Raw genomic sequence first — 17,684 nt, 5'->3', positions numbered from 1 at the left:
TGTACTTTCAGTTTCTGCTTCGCCTCTTTTTAGTTTGATTATTTTGTACATACATTATTCTGTCATAACTTCAGGTATGTGTCTTCCTTTCGGTCTGGATCTATTTCATTCGTCTTACTCCCTTCATTGCCCTGGACACCTTGCATGGTAAAAAGGCTGAAAGTAAAATATTGAAGTGTCACAACCGTCAACAAGAAAGTCAATATTATAAGATACTAACGCCCTGTAAACACTAATGGATATTTTGAAAAAAAAAACACTTCTTCTTCTGTGTTAGAGCCTCTCGTCTACATGCACACATTGTTTAAGTGGAGTTTTTTTTTTAAATTAACTTAATCGAAGTGCATTGCAGAGACATCACAGTTCACACATGCACACCGTTGCTTTCTGTAATGAGGATGCACCGGAAATATGGAGGTTTTTAAAATTAACTTCATCAAAGTGCATCACAGTTTACTTCACACATGTCCGCTGTTGCTTTCTGTAATGAGGATGCGCCAGAAACAACAACTGTACATTGGTTTCTCTACATCTGCTTAGCACTGATACAACTAATTACCAGTTTACAACTCAATTTACCGCGCCACATTACCGACATTAACAGACGTCCGCCTCGCCCATTATTACTTGGACCACAGTATTCTTCTGAGATTTTCTTTGAAAAATAGAGGGGAAAATATCTGCAGTGTGATGAGTTATATTCATTTTGTTTTTTTAATCAATTTTTATCATATTTTCCTTTCCTGTTATGGGTTGCCAAGTATGCATTCACCTATTGCACCTCACCTCAGGACTCATGACAGAAATCAAATCTGTAGTATAACCCTTATATCTAATAATTTAGCCTCTCTCTTGTGTGAATGCAACTCTTACCTTTTTTCACACTTCATGTAATTGCCATGTTCATCCTTCCCGCAGTTTCCAAAAGCGTTTCCTGCAGCGTTGACGTCTTCAAAGCAGGCGTCGTGAGCGGGCCGAGCTCCTGAAAAGACATGGTATTGCATCAGGACTCGGGCTCCTTAATGCTGCAGCTAACAGTGTTAGCAATGACCTTCACAACTGACGGTTACATCCTGACTTACAAAGCTAATATAGGTCTGAGGAAGCTGCTTGCGCACTGCAGAGATGATTAAGTGCTCACAGAGAACACGGTTTAACCCCGTTGCTCAGAAAAGAGATTTTCAGGAACAGTCAGTCTTTTGGGGAAAAAAAAAACGCTTGTTTGGTGTTGGAGCCAAAGTCAAATGAAAAGATCAATATTCATTTCATCCACTACCTGGAGAATCAAAAGTCAGCTAGGCTTTACTCACAGTGGAGTTTAAAAAGGCTGGGTTTATACAGTATACAGTTTGTAAGCAACACTCAGCCTGAAGTAATGCAGTCTAAAACAGTACCAATGAGGGTGAAGTTAATATTCAAAAAACCTCTGTATAACACAAACACAATTCTCCACAATGAACATATAAATGCATCAACACCTGAATAAGTCTAAGTGTGAGGTAGGTGTTTCTAATCAACAGCTATTTCTGGACTAATTAATCTGCTTCCACTCTCCTCTGATAATACTTTTCTCCAAATGTCTAATTGTTCTTAGATATCACATTTATTTGTGGATGTGTTGGCATATGGCAGCTATGGTAACTTAAGTACTCAGTGCTGGGGCAGTGGTGAAGAATTAAGTGGCGGTTCGGTGAAATGTTGACAGACCTCCGGGGACATAGATAAGTGACAGAGACTGTTGTGGTGTCGTCTAAGGCTCTGCTCAGACCTGGTGTTATCTCACCCCATCAGATCACCTGAGACAGATGGTAGCGACGGGGCCCTGGTTGAAAAGCGTGATGGAGTGTCAGAGCAACACAGAGGGGAAGAGAAATCTAAGATCTCAAGAACAAAACTGAATTCATTTGAGATGTTTTGAGAGTAAAACCATTTCATTTAATTAATGACTTTATCTTCGTCTCTCTATCTTTGTTAGCAGGATTATGAAAAAACTACTGGATGGTTTACTACAAACATGAAGGAAGGATGTAGTATGGGTCAGATCTGAATGAGTGGGTGGATGCAGGGATTTTGTTTCATGTTCTCTGCAGCATTTCCCACAGAATTCATTCAATCTATGCCTTTGGCTATAGCAGGAGTCACATCACTATCACTGCAACAGATTCTGGGTGACAGGTACACAGACTGAAGAATGAAAGACAAATCCCTGCATTAAAGAGAGAGAACTGCATTACATGTCACTCAACTCAACAACTGGTCTGCTTGTCTGCATGGACAGTAACAACTTTATGGATGATAGCACAAGTGAGCACACAGCAATTGACAATTCAGTGACGGAGCAAATGACCAAGGTGTAAAGTCAAGGTGTAAGGTCACCTGGCTTGAACAGGAGATGGTTTATTATATGTTACCTCCAAAACATCCCCATTATTATTTAATAGACAAAGTAAAACCATTCGAACCGTGCACATGGGGCAAGAACTTGTGTTTCTATGGTTTTAAACTAACGAACTGAATGTACTTTCTCTGTAGACCATGAGCTTAGATTGTTTCAATGGAGCAACATTATGAAAAATCTGTTCAACAAGAATGTCAACCTTTGATGTTTTTTTAGCTCTGTGAGCTTATGGTATTAATTATATTAATCATCTGAAGTATAAAAACTGTGGCAGGTTCACTGTAGTTTAAAGTACTTTGAATTACTAATATCGGCCACCGGTGCAATAGACCCTAAAACAAAACCTCCACTTGTAAATACCTGATTTTTAAAATGTTTACAAAGGCTTAACCCTGATTTGAAGGCATGATAATCACTAAAACATTCAGCGTGGGTCTCTAAGTATGTGGTTTGCATTGTGCCGTCATTGACTTTTCATTACCATAGCCCCAAAGCTGCAGGCACTGCTGTTCGTGGGTGAGGCACATGCCGTTGTAGCAGTAGGCCAGTCCATACTGACAGGAGGAGCCATCCAGCAGGTAGACGTTGGCAGGACAGTAGGGAGAGGCCCCTGTGCAGTACTCTGGCAGGTCACACGCCCCCGCTGGCCCCCGGCACATGGTACCTGCCTGCTTCAACTGGCACAGTGAACAAGAGGGAAGGAAGGGGAACAGGGGGGGAGGGAGGAGTGGGGGAGGAAGATGCAAAAGTCCTGTAAAAATCTGCTTGTAAAAAATATAGTTTCAAGACTTTTAGTTTTTGAACTGAAGCTGTTCGAATAGGGAATATTCCAAAATAATTGTGCAGCTGATAAATTGTCACACACTAAAAGTATCATTATGTCTGAAACCTGCTAATCTATTCGACACCAGTGCAGAGAGAGTGGGAGGAGGGGGGCTCAGAAACAGCCCTCTGGCTAATTATTGCCGCGGAGCGTGTTATTTGGACCATGGCACAGCAAAAGACAGTCGGACAAATACAAAACACTATGCAGGCCTTAACACTCAGCATAAATATAAATATATGGCCAGAAGCCAAATGACAAAATCATTAATTGTATTTTTTACCTGTGGAATACTACATGTAGTGTTCAAACTTGTATTCATTTACACTGGCTCCCTGTATGTCGAAGAATCGACTACAACATGCCGCTGTTGGTTTAAAAAGCACTGGATGGTTTAGGGCCAAAATACAAATCGGATATCCCGCTACGTTATGAAGCATCCCCTCAGGTCATCTGGAACAGGTTTCAGTTTCTATGCTACATATTTGTGGAACAAGCTCCCAAGGAAACTGCAGGTCCACTGCAACTCTTAGTTCTTTTAAATCATCTTTTATTTTATATTATATATTATTATTCTGTATTTTACTCCTTTTTATTTTCTTATGTTGCTTTTACAATTTGTCACGATGCCTTTTATCACTTATGCAAAGCAGTCTGAAGTTCCTTGTTGACATGTGCTATACAAATAAACTTACATTGCCCTCATGTCTGTTTTTTAATGGGCAGGTGAATGCATTGTTACAAACTCATGTTGCTTTCTTCAAACCTGCAGAACTTGATTTAAACTTGTGGTGTTTAAATCTCAAGTGATAGATGTTTTGGCTGCTTGTAAACAGGATGTAAAATGAAATTTGCTCTTGTAAGACTGATATGGTGTTTTCGAATTTGACACGTCCCAAATGTGAGAACTGATGTTTGCCTGATGAATCCAACGTTCAATTCCCTTGTAACTCTGGTTTTCTCTCCACCAACTTCTGAGCTGTTTAGCTTCTGAATACTTCTAAAACTTCCCCAGCCGTCTGTCTGCTGATGTGTACAGCTGGTTAGTCAGAGCTTGACTTTTGTGGTCCAGAAAAACCAAGAGTGAACTTAAAAGTGGATGAATACATCTCCATGGCGCTGCAGTGAAAACTGATGAGAATACGTGTAGGGTTTGACCCTTCACCTTTCCATTACACAGCCACTGACGCTATTGGGGAATTTTGAAAAGGGTTAAAACAGCAGCAGAACTGAAGAAAGTCTTGAATATGCTAAGATGTGTACACGTGTAAATAAAAATATCAAACAACACGTAAAGTAAGAGGGGAAAACCTGTTGAGAGATTAACAATACGTGATGATAATAAGACTAACAAACAGTGGAGTGGAGCTGCAGATCGTCTTGTGCACACAGAAGTTATTATCATCCTCAGTATTTGCCTCGGCTGTCAGGCTGTGGCTCAGTAAAATTCCCACTGCTGTGTGTTACAATGGGTTGTCAGGATTTGCATTTCAACAGTGAGATGAGAGCAGAGATGAAAAGTGTTGGTGTGACGTGAAGACGACGAGCCCCGCTGTGATGGGAGCTGACACGCTGTGGGTACAGTATGTCAACACACTGACACTATGACTGACAGTGAACTAATGATACTGAGATACTACTGCACACCAGTTCAGCTCCCTCCTGCGCCACTCTGTCTGCACGTGTGGATGTGAGTGTGTGCGTTTCTTACTTTGCAGCCCTCGCAGCACACTCCGTGGGCACACTGAGCCTCTGCCTTCAAGGTGCAATTATTGGCATTGCAGCAGTCGTTGGTGCATTCCTGTAACACACAAAGTCATCATGTCAGTTCAGTTCAGCTTTTAGACGTGCACACCCACGCACCCAATTCCAGTCAAATGGCGCCTCTTCTCATAGAACGTGTGACTTTTTATATAATTAATGTTACATCGTAACAACCCGCTCGTGGAGAATACGTCCCGTTCTCACTCAGATGGCGGCACAAGTTCTGGTCTACACACTACTGCTATCTGACCGCAGCAGCTTGGTCTTTAACTTTCCCAAATTCACTCACACTACTCCGCTCCTCCACTCCCTTCACTGCCCGCATCCGTTTCAAAACACTAGTACTTGCGTACCGTGCTCTGAATGGATCAGGTCCAGTCTACATCCAGGAAATGGTCAAACCTTACACCCCAGCCCGTCCACTCCGCTCTGCATCTGCCAATCGGCTTACTGCTCCCTCACTGCGAGCAAACCCCTGACCGAAATCACGACTGTTTGCTGTCCTGGCTCCTAAATGGTGGAACGAGCTCCCCACTGACGCCAGGACAGCAGAAAGTCTACACATCTTCCGCCGCAGACTTAAGACACATCTATCTCTCACTTTCTGGTGAGTCATCAGTAGAGTTTATTGAGTCATCTGAAATACACGGAATTATAAATGCCGATAAATCAGTGTTCAAATCACAGGGGTGGTGGTGGTGAGTCAGAAGAGACCTGAGCAACAAAATGATGCTGTTTGGTGACACCTTAAAAATCTGATAAATAATCATAAGAAATAATGTCTCGTCACAGGCCATTTTGAATGTGCACAGCTCTGCCATGGTCTGTGCTGCGCCTCTGACTCAGTGATGCTGATCTTCTATGTCTGACTGGTACAATTTAAGGTATCACTGGCGGCTTTCATGCTCCACAGTGGCTCGCTGTTTTTCTGTGCACCTGATGTATAATTATTGCGGATGCATCTGCTGTCAGATTAGTGGCTGGAGTTCACCTCCTGACAGCACAGTCACTTCAGCAGCCTCGCTCTCAGAGACTCTAAGTAAGACCCGGAGTAACTGGAACCCTGTAGGATGTTCATAAAGAGTTTTGAACTTTCCAAGTGCCCTGGGGTAAATGTTAGTGGGTTACTTTTGGAATCTGTTCCATATCTGAAATCTGATTGGCTCTTAAAGTAGCCCCGGTTCTGTCAGTAGTCTTAACAGTTAATATGAATTTTGATTTTCTAGGCTTTTTTGAAGTACACTATGATGTGGCCCTGTGATACCCTGACGACCTGCCCAGGGTGTCTCCCTGCTTTCTCAGCTCAGATTGGCTCCAGCTCCCCTGCGACCCTCAACAGATAAGCTGTTTGGAAAATGGATGGATGAATTCATTGATCTGAGGCTTAGCTCTAATCTATAGAGCTAACAGTAAACAAGAATTTATATGTGCACCTTCCTGAATCAGCAATTGTACGTGGATGTTGTGCAAATAATCGGCCCCTCTGTGTAAATTGTGACCAGATACTGGTTCCGAAAAATACTAGATCCGTCAGCTTTACAAGTCACCTTAACTTATTAGAAACACAACACACACGTACGCATCTGCCTTTGCCATGGCACCCTCCTTTGAGCCACTGTTACAGTCAAAACAAATGTGGGAGTTGAATAAAGCAGGCAGGAAAAGAAGCCAATTATACTGGCAGGAAAGAAGGGAGAGGGGATTATGGTTGAACAAAACAACAACAACAAAGAACAGCGACTTGTTTGTAGTGTGATGGTTATTTGAACATCAAGACGGAGCCAGTTTGCTTGAATTCTAAAACTGAAATGTCACTCTGACTCTCTGTTATACATTTAAAATAAAAAATAACTCTTCCCCTCTAAATGTACTGCACATTATTGGTGTTTGTAAAGAGTTGTTTTTTAAATGATTCTCAAAAGAAAAAGAGGACTGCATTTAGATTGTCATCTGGATCTCCTCACGCATTTTTGTTATGTGTACCATCTCTGTTAAGGGAACCATTAGACCACTTCCTGTAGCTGGTCTCATTTGCAATGCTAAGAACAGGTGGCTTGTCAGCAGCCTGAGCTCGACTGTCAGCTCGGCTCTGAGTGGGAGTCATAACAAACAGCCCCGTCAGCGGCGCTGCTGCTGTCAGCCACCAATTTGCTTCCTCCGTTTTCAATTTGCTCTGCCTGAAACAAAGAAGGTTTACTTAACCTCCGGGTTTGCTGAGCGCAAACACTTCATTGCGATTTGAGGAAACTTTCAGCTATCTTTCAGATGTGCCGCTCAAAAAGCGCTGCGGAGCGCAGTGAAGATGAGACGGCAATGATGCTGCCCCACGCACAGCAGGAGCTGACGAAAGATCAATCAGCTGGGTTTTCCTAAGTGACATCAATAGACGATGGATAGAAAATAATTTTTAATGTGCTGTGGATTATATTTTTCTTGTTATTCAAATGCTTGATTCTGTCTCTACGGAATTATCTACTGAATACTTACGAAAACAATTGTATGTGACGATAATGATAAATAAAGCTTCTAAAAAGGTATATTTACATAACAGTCTCATTTGTAACATAAGTTTGCAAATTGCATTCATTCATTTTTAACAGTAATTTCAACTTCACCACTCCAAAAAATATCAGGTGGCACAACCAAATATTTGTAAAGATAGATTAGTTTCCTACAATTTATTTCAGGTGAAATCTTTGGCAATGATCCCTTGTACGCTGCCTAACTCATTTTTATATTGTGACTGTATCTACTATAATTTAAGATTTTGGCTTTCTATTGGACAGGTATTCATTAAATACATATTTACACACAATTATTTACAAATACCAAAACTCTGACAGTCATTACACCAACAGTTTATATTTCATTCTGTTTTTTGATGCTCAATTTTCCCTTTGAGAGATTTTTCTTATCTGAGATAAATTGGTGATTCTTGGCTGCAAAATAAAGCTCACATGACTTGAAAGTGAACCATCGACTTAAAGCATTTATGTGTGTGAAGTACATCTGTCCATGGGCAAACAGCTCATTCTGAACAGGATAAGGGATTCTAGGAGCAGTTCAATTTTTCATTTTCTGAAATACTTGGAATTCCCTATAAAGTTGGATGAGAAGATTCAAATCAGTCTTGAATCTGACAATTTGGGGATTCAGGGAAGTTTCTGAAAATGATGCACCGCTTCCAGAATACTTGCCATCACAGTCAGATTGTCAGATTTGGTACAATCTTTCCTCCACAGAACCAAACCAAAACTTCTCACCACCGGTATGAGGCAACCTGCGCCACAGACTGAGATGCTGTCGAAGTGCAGAGAGTGTCGACAAATATTTGCTGCACGTAGCTCTGCATTTCAAGAAACTATTATTTATCATCTGTTACCTTTACATTTCTGTTTGTGAATGCATGAAACAGACCTCAACAAATCCCCTGTTTAGGTGTTTATGTTGCTTGGCATCTTATTAAACTGTTTTTTCTTTTTCCAGTGGTTACTGAGCTGCATTAACCACAATTTAAAGGTACAGTGTGTTGAATTTGGTGATATATAACACCCCTCACCTCACCCTCTCCTTCCAAACATGTAAGAGAGCCCCTGGTGAACTTCAGTTGTCTTAAAAACTCAAACGGTGTTTAGTTTGTCCAGTCTGGACTACAGTAAAAAAAGATGGCAGCCTCTGTAGAGAGGACCCCCTCGATGTAAATATAAAGTATTCTAGGATACAGAAAACAACAATTAATTCAATTTAGATTAAATGAACTAGTGAAAACATCATGAAGATTATTCTACGTTACATATAGTTCCCTTTCACCTTAATCTTACACACTGGACCTTTAACTCCTGGTTTGTATTAAAATGATGATGACTGTCTTACTGGACAAACAAATAATATCTTGTTTGCTATTCCTTCAGTAATATGTACACAACAGCTAACATACAATGACATGTCGTTAGTTTGTTGTCCCTCATGGAATTAGCATTTCCCCCCCAAGTGTCTGAAATGCTTTATGTAAAAGTAAAGTTTATTTTTTCCCCTCACACTGCTGACACCATTGCATGTACTGTATGCATGTGCTTTTAGAATTCATGTATCACAGCAGGCCTCTGGTGTGAGAAGTGACAGTTTCAATCAACTCACGTCAGGTTCCCCACAGTCACATTCTTCTCCATCTTCCACAAAGCCATTGCCGCACTTCTTGCCCCCGACCAGGTCCTTCATGTTGGGCATGTTGTAGAGACACATGCCTCCTCCTTTCTGGAAGTAGCTGTCCAGGTCGCGTTTGCTGCAGCGACTGAAGACTCGCGGGAACGGATGCCTGGACACACAAACTTTTGCTCAACTTCCATTCAACAGTGATGTGTTTCCCCTCATTCTGTTGTTGTGTCGTCCTGTTAAAGCTAATGAATGAACAAATGAGAGTTGCTGATCTGAAGTCTTTGATGATAACAGTAAAACAGAAGTGTTTTATAAATGAAAGAAATCAACAGTCTCAAGTGACAAATTCTTCAGGCAGGATTGTTATTATGTAATTTGTTTTTCCTTTAAGGCTGATGAAAATGCCGTTCATATGTTATGCTGTGAGCAACAACATCTCAGTGAGAGCTGCTTTGTGCTGAAGCCTGACACGGTGCCTGCGGCTCACCCGGTGGCGGCAGCCATCACGCAGCCTCCCTGCTCAGCCGTGGCCTCGACGCAGCAGCCCTCGTGGTCATGGCTCATGCCGAAGTTGTGGCCGATCTCGTGGGCCATTGTGGCAGCAGCCCCAATGGACAGCTCTGAGTGGTCCTGTGGGGGTGAGATACAAGGAGGGCTTAGACAACTTTGCATCATTAGATGACTGATAGGTACGGCTGTATGAATACATACAATCTGAGACTATTCTACGTATGGTCATATGCTGGAGGGCTGGATTAACCCTCTATTCTGGCCCCCGGGCAGAACCATGCTGTGGGTCTCTATTGACCCATTAACTCTTCATAGTGTATGCATTATTTAGTGAGTGGTAACTTCATCAAGCACAATTGTATGAATATTTACCATGTAATCACAATATAAAGCAGGATAATAACAGTCTGAAACCTAAAATTGATTCAGGACATCTGACTGGAATAAAATATTATCTAATTGTGCTGGTGTCACCTCAAAAAAACATTTTAGTCTGTGTAATGTTTAATCAATAAAATGACCATATCGTACCAACAGATACCACTTTTGTTTGTCTGTTCTTTATATTTTCATTTTTTGTTCAACATTCATGGCTCTGTTAGATTATAATGAAATAAAACCCACACAAATGCACAACTCTAATGGTGGATACACGGTGTTGTGAGCCATTTTAAGGTCATTACAGTTGCAAAGTGTGTTACTGCATTTGCATTTGTGGAAGATCACACAAACAACAGCTGAAGCCTGTTGATAGATGTTTCTTTCAGTTTTCCTGAGCCTTTCAGGAGGAGGTGGTGCTGATGGGATTCACACAAAGCTTAAGAAACGTTGACGCCGCATCACAGTAGCTGCAGCACAAAGACATTAGGGCACTTTGAGATTCACCTTTAGCTTTTTCTTTAGTCATTCAAATTAGGGGTGCACCGATTGCAATTTTCTGGCCGAAAACAAACAATACCTGTCAAACAACACAATAAAAACTTGTTGCACATGAGCTAGCTCTCTCAAATATAAGTGCAAACAACGCAGCATTGCTGTCCCACCTAAATGATATCAGTTCCTTTAATATTTCATTTTTCACATATTAAAACAAACTTGTGCCACAGGTTACACTGCAGACCTGATTTGAGCATCACAGCTCAGTGTCTTTGCGTCGGTTTGGCCGAACAACTCCGGTAATGCAACGTCTGAGAAGTATCTCCCACTCGGCATTTCATTTCATATCGTGGGCTCGAGTGTTTCCTCGTAGTAGCTTTGCTCTTTTCATTGCTCACCAGCGCTCACTGCCGGCCGCCGCCATGTCTCTTTGCTCCCAGCTGCTTTAGCTTTAGCTTGATTGCTAGCTTCAAATGCTGCATACTCGGCGGAGCGATGGTTTCTGAAAACGGCGGACGAGGTTTGTTGTGTTGAATGATTTGATCGCGGCCCCCTGCACGACTTATTTCGGCCTTACATTGATTGCAAACTGCGATCCTTGGCTCCCACACTGACGACGACACGCTTGTTCGCGCGTGCTCCAGGTCTCTGTTGTTACGGCGCGCAGACGTGACCTGGTGGGCGGGCCTGTCAGTCAGCGGGGCTCAACGTGTGACCCCGCCCACATGCCCCCACATTGAACCGCAGAAGAAGAATGCGTGCAAGAGAAGATTATAGTTTGCAAAATGGAAGTAAGCAAGGTTTTTCTTTTGTGTTTTTAATCTAATTTAATTTAATTTTGCAATATTTGTGACAGACAAGGAAGGAAGTAACATTATTTTATTTTAAAAACATTTTATTTAAGGTGGAGGCAGTAGCTCAATCCATAGCGACTTGGTTTGGGAACCGGAGGGCGGCCGGTTCAAGTCCAGCATGGACGGAAGTTGGAGCGTCTCCAGTTCACCTCCTGGGCACTGTCGAAGTGCCCTTGAGCAAGGCACCGAACCCTCATGGCTGCCCACTGTTACGTGTGTGGTCACTGTGTGGATTGTGTTCCGTGTGTGCTCCATTCACACAGATGGGTTAAATACAGAGGTCAAATTTCCCCATGTTTGCATGTTGCATGCTGTGTGTGGGACCAAAAAGGGGAATCTTAATCTTAAAATATGCTCTCTGTGATGATACACGGTGTTATTAGCTTTGTTATTATCTTACGGCTGGACTGGGAATCTGGTATACCGAGCATTTTCCCAGTAGGCTGACGTACTTTTTGGGCCAGTATGAGACTGCAGTCAGGCCAGCCGCTTCAACATTTCAAATGCGCGGCAAATAGACGGAGACGACTGAGAAAGTCAGCGCTTACTTACAACAGCATGTGGAAACTTCTGGTTTTCAAAATAAACGAGGACTGTCAATATTTGATTTAAAAAAATGAGATGTGTGTCTCATAAAAAAAGTGACGACTATGCTCCTACACTCATTTAAAAAAAAAAATAAATATGAGCATTTTAGCTCAATAGCTTTCAGGTCATGTGACCTATTGGGTCAAAATTAGCGTAAATCAAATTTTGACAGTCCTCGTCATGTTAGCAGACGGACAGCTGTTCAAAATTAAGGAAATCGGCCGGCCGATTGATCGGTGCACCCCTAATTCAAATTCATCCTAAAGGGAATATGAACCTCAGTAGCACAGGTTTCACAGAGGCATTTCACTCGAAAACACAATCAACCTGCAAGTAGCGCAAGAGGAAAAATCCGAGGATCACCAGAGTCATAATAATTCATCTTCTGGGGAGCATGAAAGATTTCACAGCAATCCATCCAGTATGATTTTGTTATTTTTTATGTCCTCGACTTGACAAAATAGCAACTTTCACATTGCAGAATAACAATATATGTATAAATGGTGACTCCACAGTAGAACACGCTGCCCAAAGCAAGATGGGTGCAAGGAATTTATGGAGCAGAATCAGTTGCATGTTGAGGTTAAAGTGACAATTGTGTGGGAGAAAAAAACTGCTAGAATGTCCTGGTAGTGATAAGAAACTTAGACTTACAGGATGCATGGTCTCACACACACACACACACACACACACACACACACACAAACACACAGAGTAGCGACAACACTCAGATGTATTTATTTAGCTCCTCTGTCAGCCACAGAATGCTGTCATTCACTCTTAGCTCTCCCTCTGAATTATGCACACTGTATGAAATGGGGATGTGTTACAGTGCAACCAAGGGCCACCCCACCGAGGTAACGTGTGTGTGTGTGTGTGTGTTCTGTGGCGAGCAGTGACTTCACAGCTCGCTCAGCCACAGGGCATTTGGATTCCACAGGCCACCTCTGCCCACAGGAGAGCTGACAGCCTATTAGAAGCAAATCAAGCGTGGAAAAGCTATCAATCTCAGTGGCCGCATCCATTCAGTCCACCGCTGCACATGTATATGAAGCCATACAGTTACATGAGCTGAATAATACTACAGAGAGGATGTTTGGAAGCTGCAGGAAACCAGGCGAGATACAATTGTTACCAGAACACCTCTGGCGCATTTCTTTCCTTGAGTGAGTTAAATTGTCCAGATGAAAACAAAACCATTCAAATATAAGGTGGAAAAAAACTTGCCTGCAAACAAGTTCCCCTATAAAGAGAGTAAAACAGACAACAATGTAGAGAAGAGGAATAAAACTGCAAAAATGACCAATTAAAGAATGCCATCTTAATTTTTGATGACAGAGTATTGTCTTTTATCAAAACATGTTTTGTCATGCATTAGATTGGACTAGATACGTCTTTGAAATAACCAGTAGGAAAGACTTTCCTCCTGATCCAGAGCCATTGGTTGTGTTGTTCTGCAGCCTGTGATGTTTCTTTTATGGGGTTGTCCATGGATTTCTAGCTCTTTAAGCAACCTGATGGTGGATGTTGCAATGACCCCTGCAGTCAGCCTCCTCTGTACGGACTATTACTTTCCAATGTGAGGGTCACCACAGGCCTTGTCTTGGGAAATATGCTTATTTACTTTCTTGTAAGAGTGACATAAGAAGAGTAGCTTTCAGAGCAGGAGTCAAGAGCTGGTTAGCCCTAGATTAGCTAGAGTGGAAGCAGGGGGATGCATTTCACCATATGCTCTGTCCAAATTAGAAAAATACTACATAGTAGGTAGTTCAGCTCTAGTTTAATATCCTATTAAGTGCCGAATGGTTCTGGAAAACAGTTGAGTGAGCCTTATTCTAAGAGAAGAGGGTTTGCATTAGTTTCAAGAACCTTTATTTCTTATTGATTGGTTATAAGGTTTTTTAAGTTCAGATAGTACAAAAGAAAAGTTGTGCATTAAAGTGTATGCACGCAAGTACGCACACACACGGAAACACGAAAGCAATACATAATGATGTGCTTTCAGAAGCCTCCTGGTCAAACAAGTGTACATAAACCTGTGACACTAACTGAAATCCATAATCTTCTATGACTATTAAAAAGGCATAAAAGCCCCGATAGGTGTGTTTTAAGGAGACATTTGATGATCTTTTTAAAGAGACATCATTGTATTATGAGGATATGTCAGGGTTTTAGAGTAGAAGCATGTCATTTCAATGTGATTTTATGAGGGAAAATATTCCAAGAACAAAGTAATAATGTAGAAAGTCACGATAATGTGAGATTTCTTCAAGGCAGTATAAATTGTTGTGCTCTCATAAGGTAGATTAGATCATTTCATTATTGTGATATATTATTTATTATCATGACTCCATATATAAATATATATATCACATTATATTTCACACAAAATATATTTTTTAGCTGAATTAGGACTAATTTCATGTCCTGTTAAGCTAAGGGACTGGATTTAAAGTAGTCCAACATTCATTCATCCAACATTCAAAAGACATAAAAAAATAAACCACATAAAAACCATAACAACACAAGAGGGAGAAGCATCAAGAAACAGTACTACAGACTGCAGAGCAGCATTGTGCAGAGAGTCCTGTACAGAAATGTCCCATCGACTCAGCTGGATACCCTCTACCATCTAATGCAGCAGAAAGCTGCAAGACATCTGAGCTGTGCATGAATACAATGACACTGAACATCAGAATTAAATCAGATTAGACACAGTTGAGGTGTACTGCACTAGTGATCCTAACTCACTGTGTCATGTGTCGTGCAGGTGCTCATACACACAGTGATCACCGACCAATCTAGTTGGTTTCATCTGAGATCTTCCTGTTGACATCAACATGTCTGAATAAAAAGATGGACAGCACATCTCTACTTTGTCCCAGAAATGAATAATTCTTTAACTTGACTGGGAGCATGTTACCATACTGACATTGTGCCGGTACAGCCTCACATGGGTGCCCACATGACTGAACACCCTAAGACTGATGAAGAGTGTTGAGGTTTAAAAGAATGTCTTATAGCTTTGGCCCTGTAGTGTGTGGAATTCTGTACAAATTACATTCACCTCATCTGTATTACAGGAGCGAGATAACTCCAGACCTGGATGAATAAAACCCAAATTATGTACAGATACTGAATCCATATCCATTTTTAGTGCTGATAAATATCACAGCCACTGTCAGAATTATTCATTAAATCTAAAGTGTACAGCAACACCAGTGGAATCAAATGAATAAAGCTGGTTCCATGACTTCAACAGGATGTCTAGCTGCTAAATTTACATCTTCCCAGTTAAGGTATGAACATTTATTATGCAAATTCATAAATGCTAACTCAATGAGACAGTCGGAAAATCGCTGTAGACTTAGAATGAGGGAGATCATAAATTAACCTTGATGCCACTTCCCTCACCTAACTACTCCCCCTTGCAGCTTGAAAGGCTCTAAAGAGTCAACTGTTAGTGAGGGGCGTTCAGCACCATTAAGACTCTAGGTCGCCATGACATAAACTCACTGTCACACTTGCAGCCAATTTAGATTCACCAATTAACCCGCAGGCACAACACCTAAACCCTGATAAAAAAATAAAAAAAAACTTCAGAGGACGTTCGAGCAGAAGGGACTAAATAAAAGAGGGATTCAAGCTGGGAAAAAAAGATTGAGGGGGAAAAAGTGGGACTTTTATGAGTAAGAGCAAAGAAAAGCTGAGAGGAGAAAAGTATTCCTACATACCACGTTGATGCCTCCAGAGTTTTCCAGGCTGCACATCCCCTCCAGCGGTGCCATGCCGATAGTTGTCCCCTTGAAAATCACACCACTATCACATGCATGCATAAAGACAGGTAGAGAGAGAGAGAGAGAGAGAGAGAGAGATCATTAACTATAATCTCCTCCCTGTTCACTTACAGCTTCACAGTAGATGCACATTGATTGCAGATGCAACCGCGGAGCATGGTGACAGACATGATACGCTTTTCAGATGTGGGAGAGGGCACGTGAGGAACCTCAATCCACCATGTGTTCTCCTGGCGGTTGTCACTTAGCATCCAAAAACAAAATCAAGCCCTGTTTGATGAATCAAAACAAAACAGGCCCTGTGGTATCAGCACAACTAATTATAGAGCAAGAGGGGCCAACAATTTCCTACTTATTGATAAATCTGTGTGTGTGTGTGTGTGTGCGTGAGTGTGCGTGCGTGTGTGCTGTGAGGCTGCTATTGCGGGCATGCAGAGTTGTTCGGCCCAATTACAGCCAACTGAAGCGAGATCTTTGCTTAATAAAATCCCAGTTTAACTAATCATTTGTCAGTTTACACATGAAATATGAAAGGCTCTGACCCAAAGCTGGGAGTGTGCACGTCATTAGAGCCACACAGAGGCTCGTCGGGGGATAAGAGGTGTATGTAGGAGGATGCAAAGTCGATCTGCTTTTTAATTAGTTGAGGTACAATCATGATTTATAAACACATGTATCACCATCGGGAGGGCAGAGAATCTGCAGCTTCTCACTCACAAAGAAGAACTAAAGCAGCTCATTCTCCTGATTACTTCCTCCCTGCGGTGCAGTCTATGTGATAGGCAGGTACATGCCCCACTAAGAAAGCTCTAGGATGTCACTACTTGAAAAAGCACAAGGATTTATAAAATTATAGTTTGGAGATGGAAATTCCACTGCCCTGATTTTGTTTCACAAGAATACTATTGCAATAAATTATTTTATACAGTGAAAGGCATCTCCTTCATTCACTTCAGTTCATAAAATTCAACATGTATAGGCCTTGTGGAACGGCATGGAACGTGGTGGCTTATGGGGTGTCGCTATGGGACGGGTGTGAACAATCATCTAACACGATTCACATCGGTTTCACATGAACTCTGTGTTTAATGTTGCAGGATCCACTAAACGTAGTCATACTCAATTTATCGTCTCTGGAGCTCTGTGCTATTTGGATGAACTTTTTTTTTTTTCTTGTCGCTACTTTACTTTCTGGCACAAACTGATTTTAGGACCATTATCAGGTTTTGATATCAATTTGGTGTTGTAATCAAACATAGGGTTGGTTAGTTGTTTCTGAAACACTTATTTATCTTATTTGTTTCTCGTCCCAATAGCCATAAATAAATTGCCTGGAAAAGAAAAGAAAAAAAGCTGGTGTCTGTGGCCTTTAATTAGGACTGGATGAAATGCCTGCCAAGCCTTGCTAACTTTTCCAGGAATACCAACCCATGACAATGTGGTCTCATTTTAATAGTTTTGGTAATTATTCCGTCAGGTAATATTATAGCAAGTATAAATCAAACAGGTTGTAAACCAAACTTACCCTTATAACAGTTGTGCTGTGTAATGAGGGATTGTCACTGACATTTAAGGTGTTTACTCTCTAAATCGTGGTTTAGTTTCTAGTTTAGATAATGTGGGTGAACTGTTTGCATGTTTACAACCTGTCTGATCATCGGACTACTAATGTGTCTTCACCTGTTTGACTTGACAATAAATTGGATTTACTACGTATAGCTGGGAAATATGAGCGGAGAGAAAACTAGCAACAATACTTGCTCCCTTGAGAGCGCCTGCTGCCCTGCCCTTGAGCAAGGGACCTAACTACATAACTGGAAACTGGGACCATGCCTGCTGATGAGGTACAGTGTTTTTATATCTTACTTTACTTTTGTGATGTGACAAAGACAGCCACCATAGACTAATGGTCCTGTGGG

The 17,684-nt window shown here is 41.5% G+C and overlaps 1 protein-coding gene across 1 annotated transcript in view; it reads right to left on the bottom strand.

The window, feature by feature from the left end:
- adam19a (ADAM metallopeptidase domain 19a) overlaps nt 1-17,684 on the bottom strand; it is a 195,635-nt gene that overhangs the window by 33,090 nt on the left and 144,861 nt on the right. The window contains exons 10-15 of the mRNA XM_020100203.2: nt 15,703-15,787; nt 9,628-9,770; nt 9,123-9,300; nt 4,933-5,022; nt 2,880-3,075; nt 874-982 (exon numbers count right to left, since the gene is read on the bottom strand). Coding sequence (XP_019955762.1) covers nt 874-982; nt 2,880-3,075; nt 4,933-5,022; nt 9,123-9,300; nt 9,628-9,770; nt 15,703-15,787 — 801 coding nt within the window. The remainder of the gene's footprint in view (nt 1-873; nt 983-2,879; nt 3,076-4,932; nt 5,023-9,122; nt 9,301-9,627; nt 9,771-15,702; nt 15,788-17,684) is intronic.

The sequence above is a fragment of the Paralichthys olivaceus genome, chromosome 22, assembly GCF_024713975.1.
Source record: "Paralichthys olivaceus isolate ysfri-2021 chromosome 22, ASM2471397v2, whole genome shotgun sequence".
NCBI classification, from domain to species: domain Eukaryota; kingdom Metazoa; phylum Chordata; class Actinopteri; order Pleuronectiformes; family Paralichthyidae; genus Paralichthys; species Paralichthys olivaceus.
This window is presented reverse-complemented; position numbering and strand designations above follow the sequence as displayed.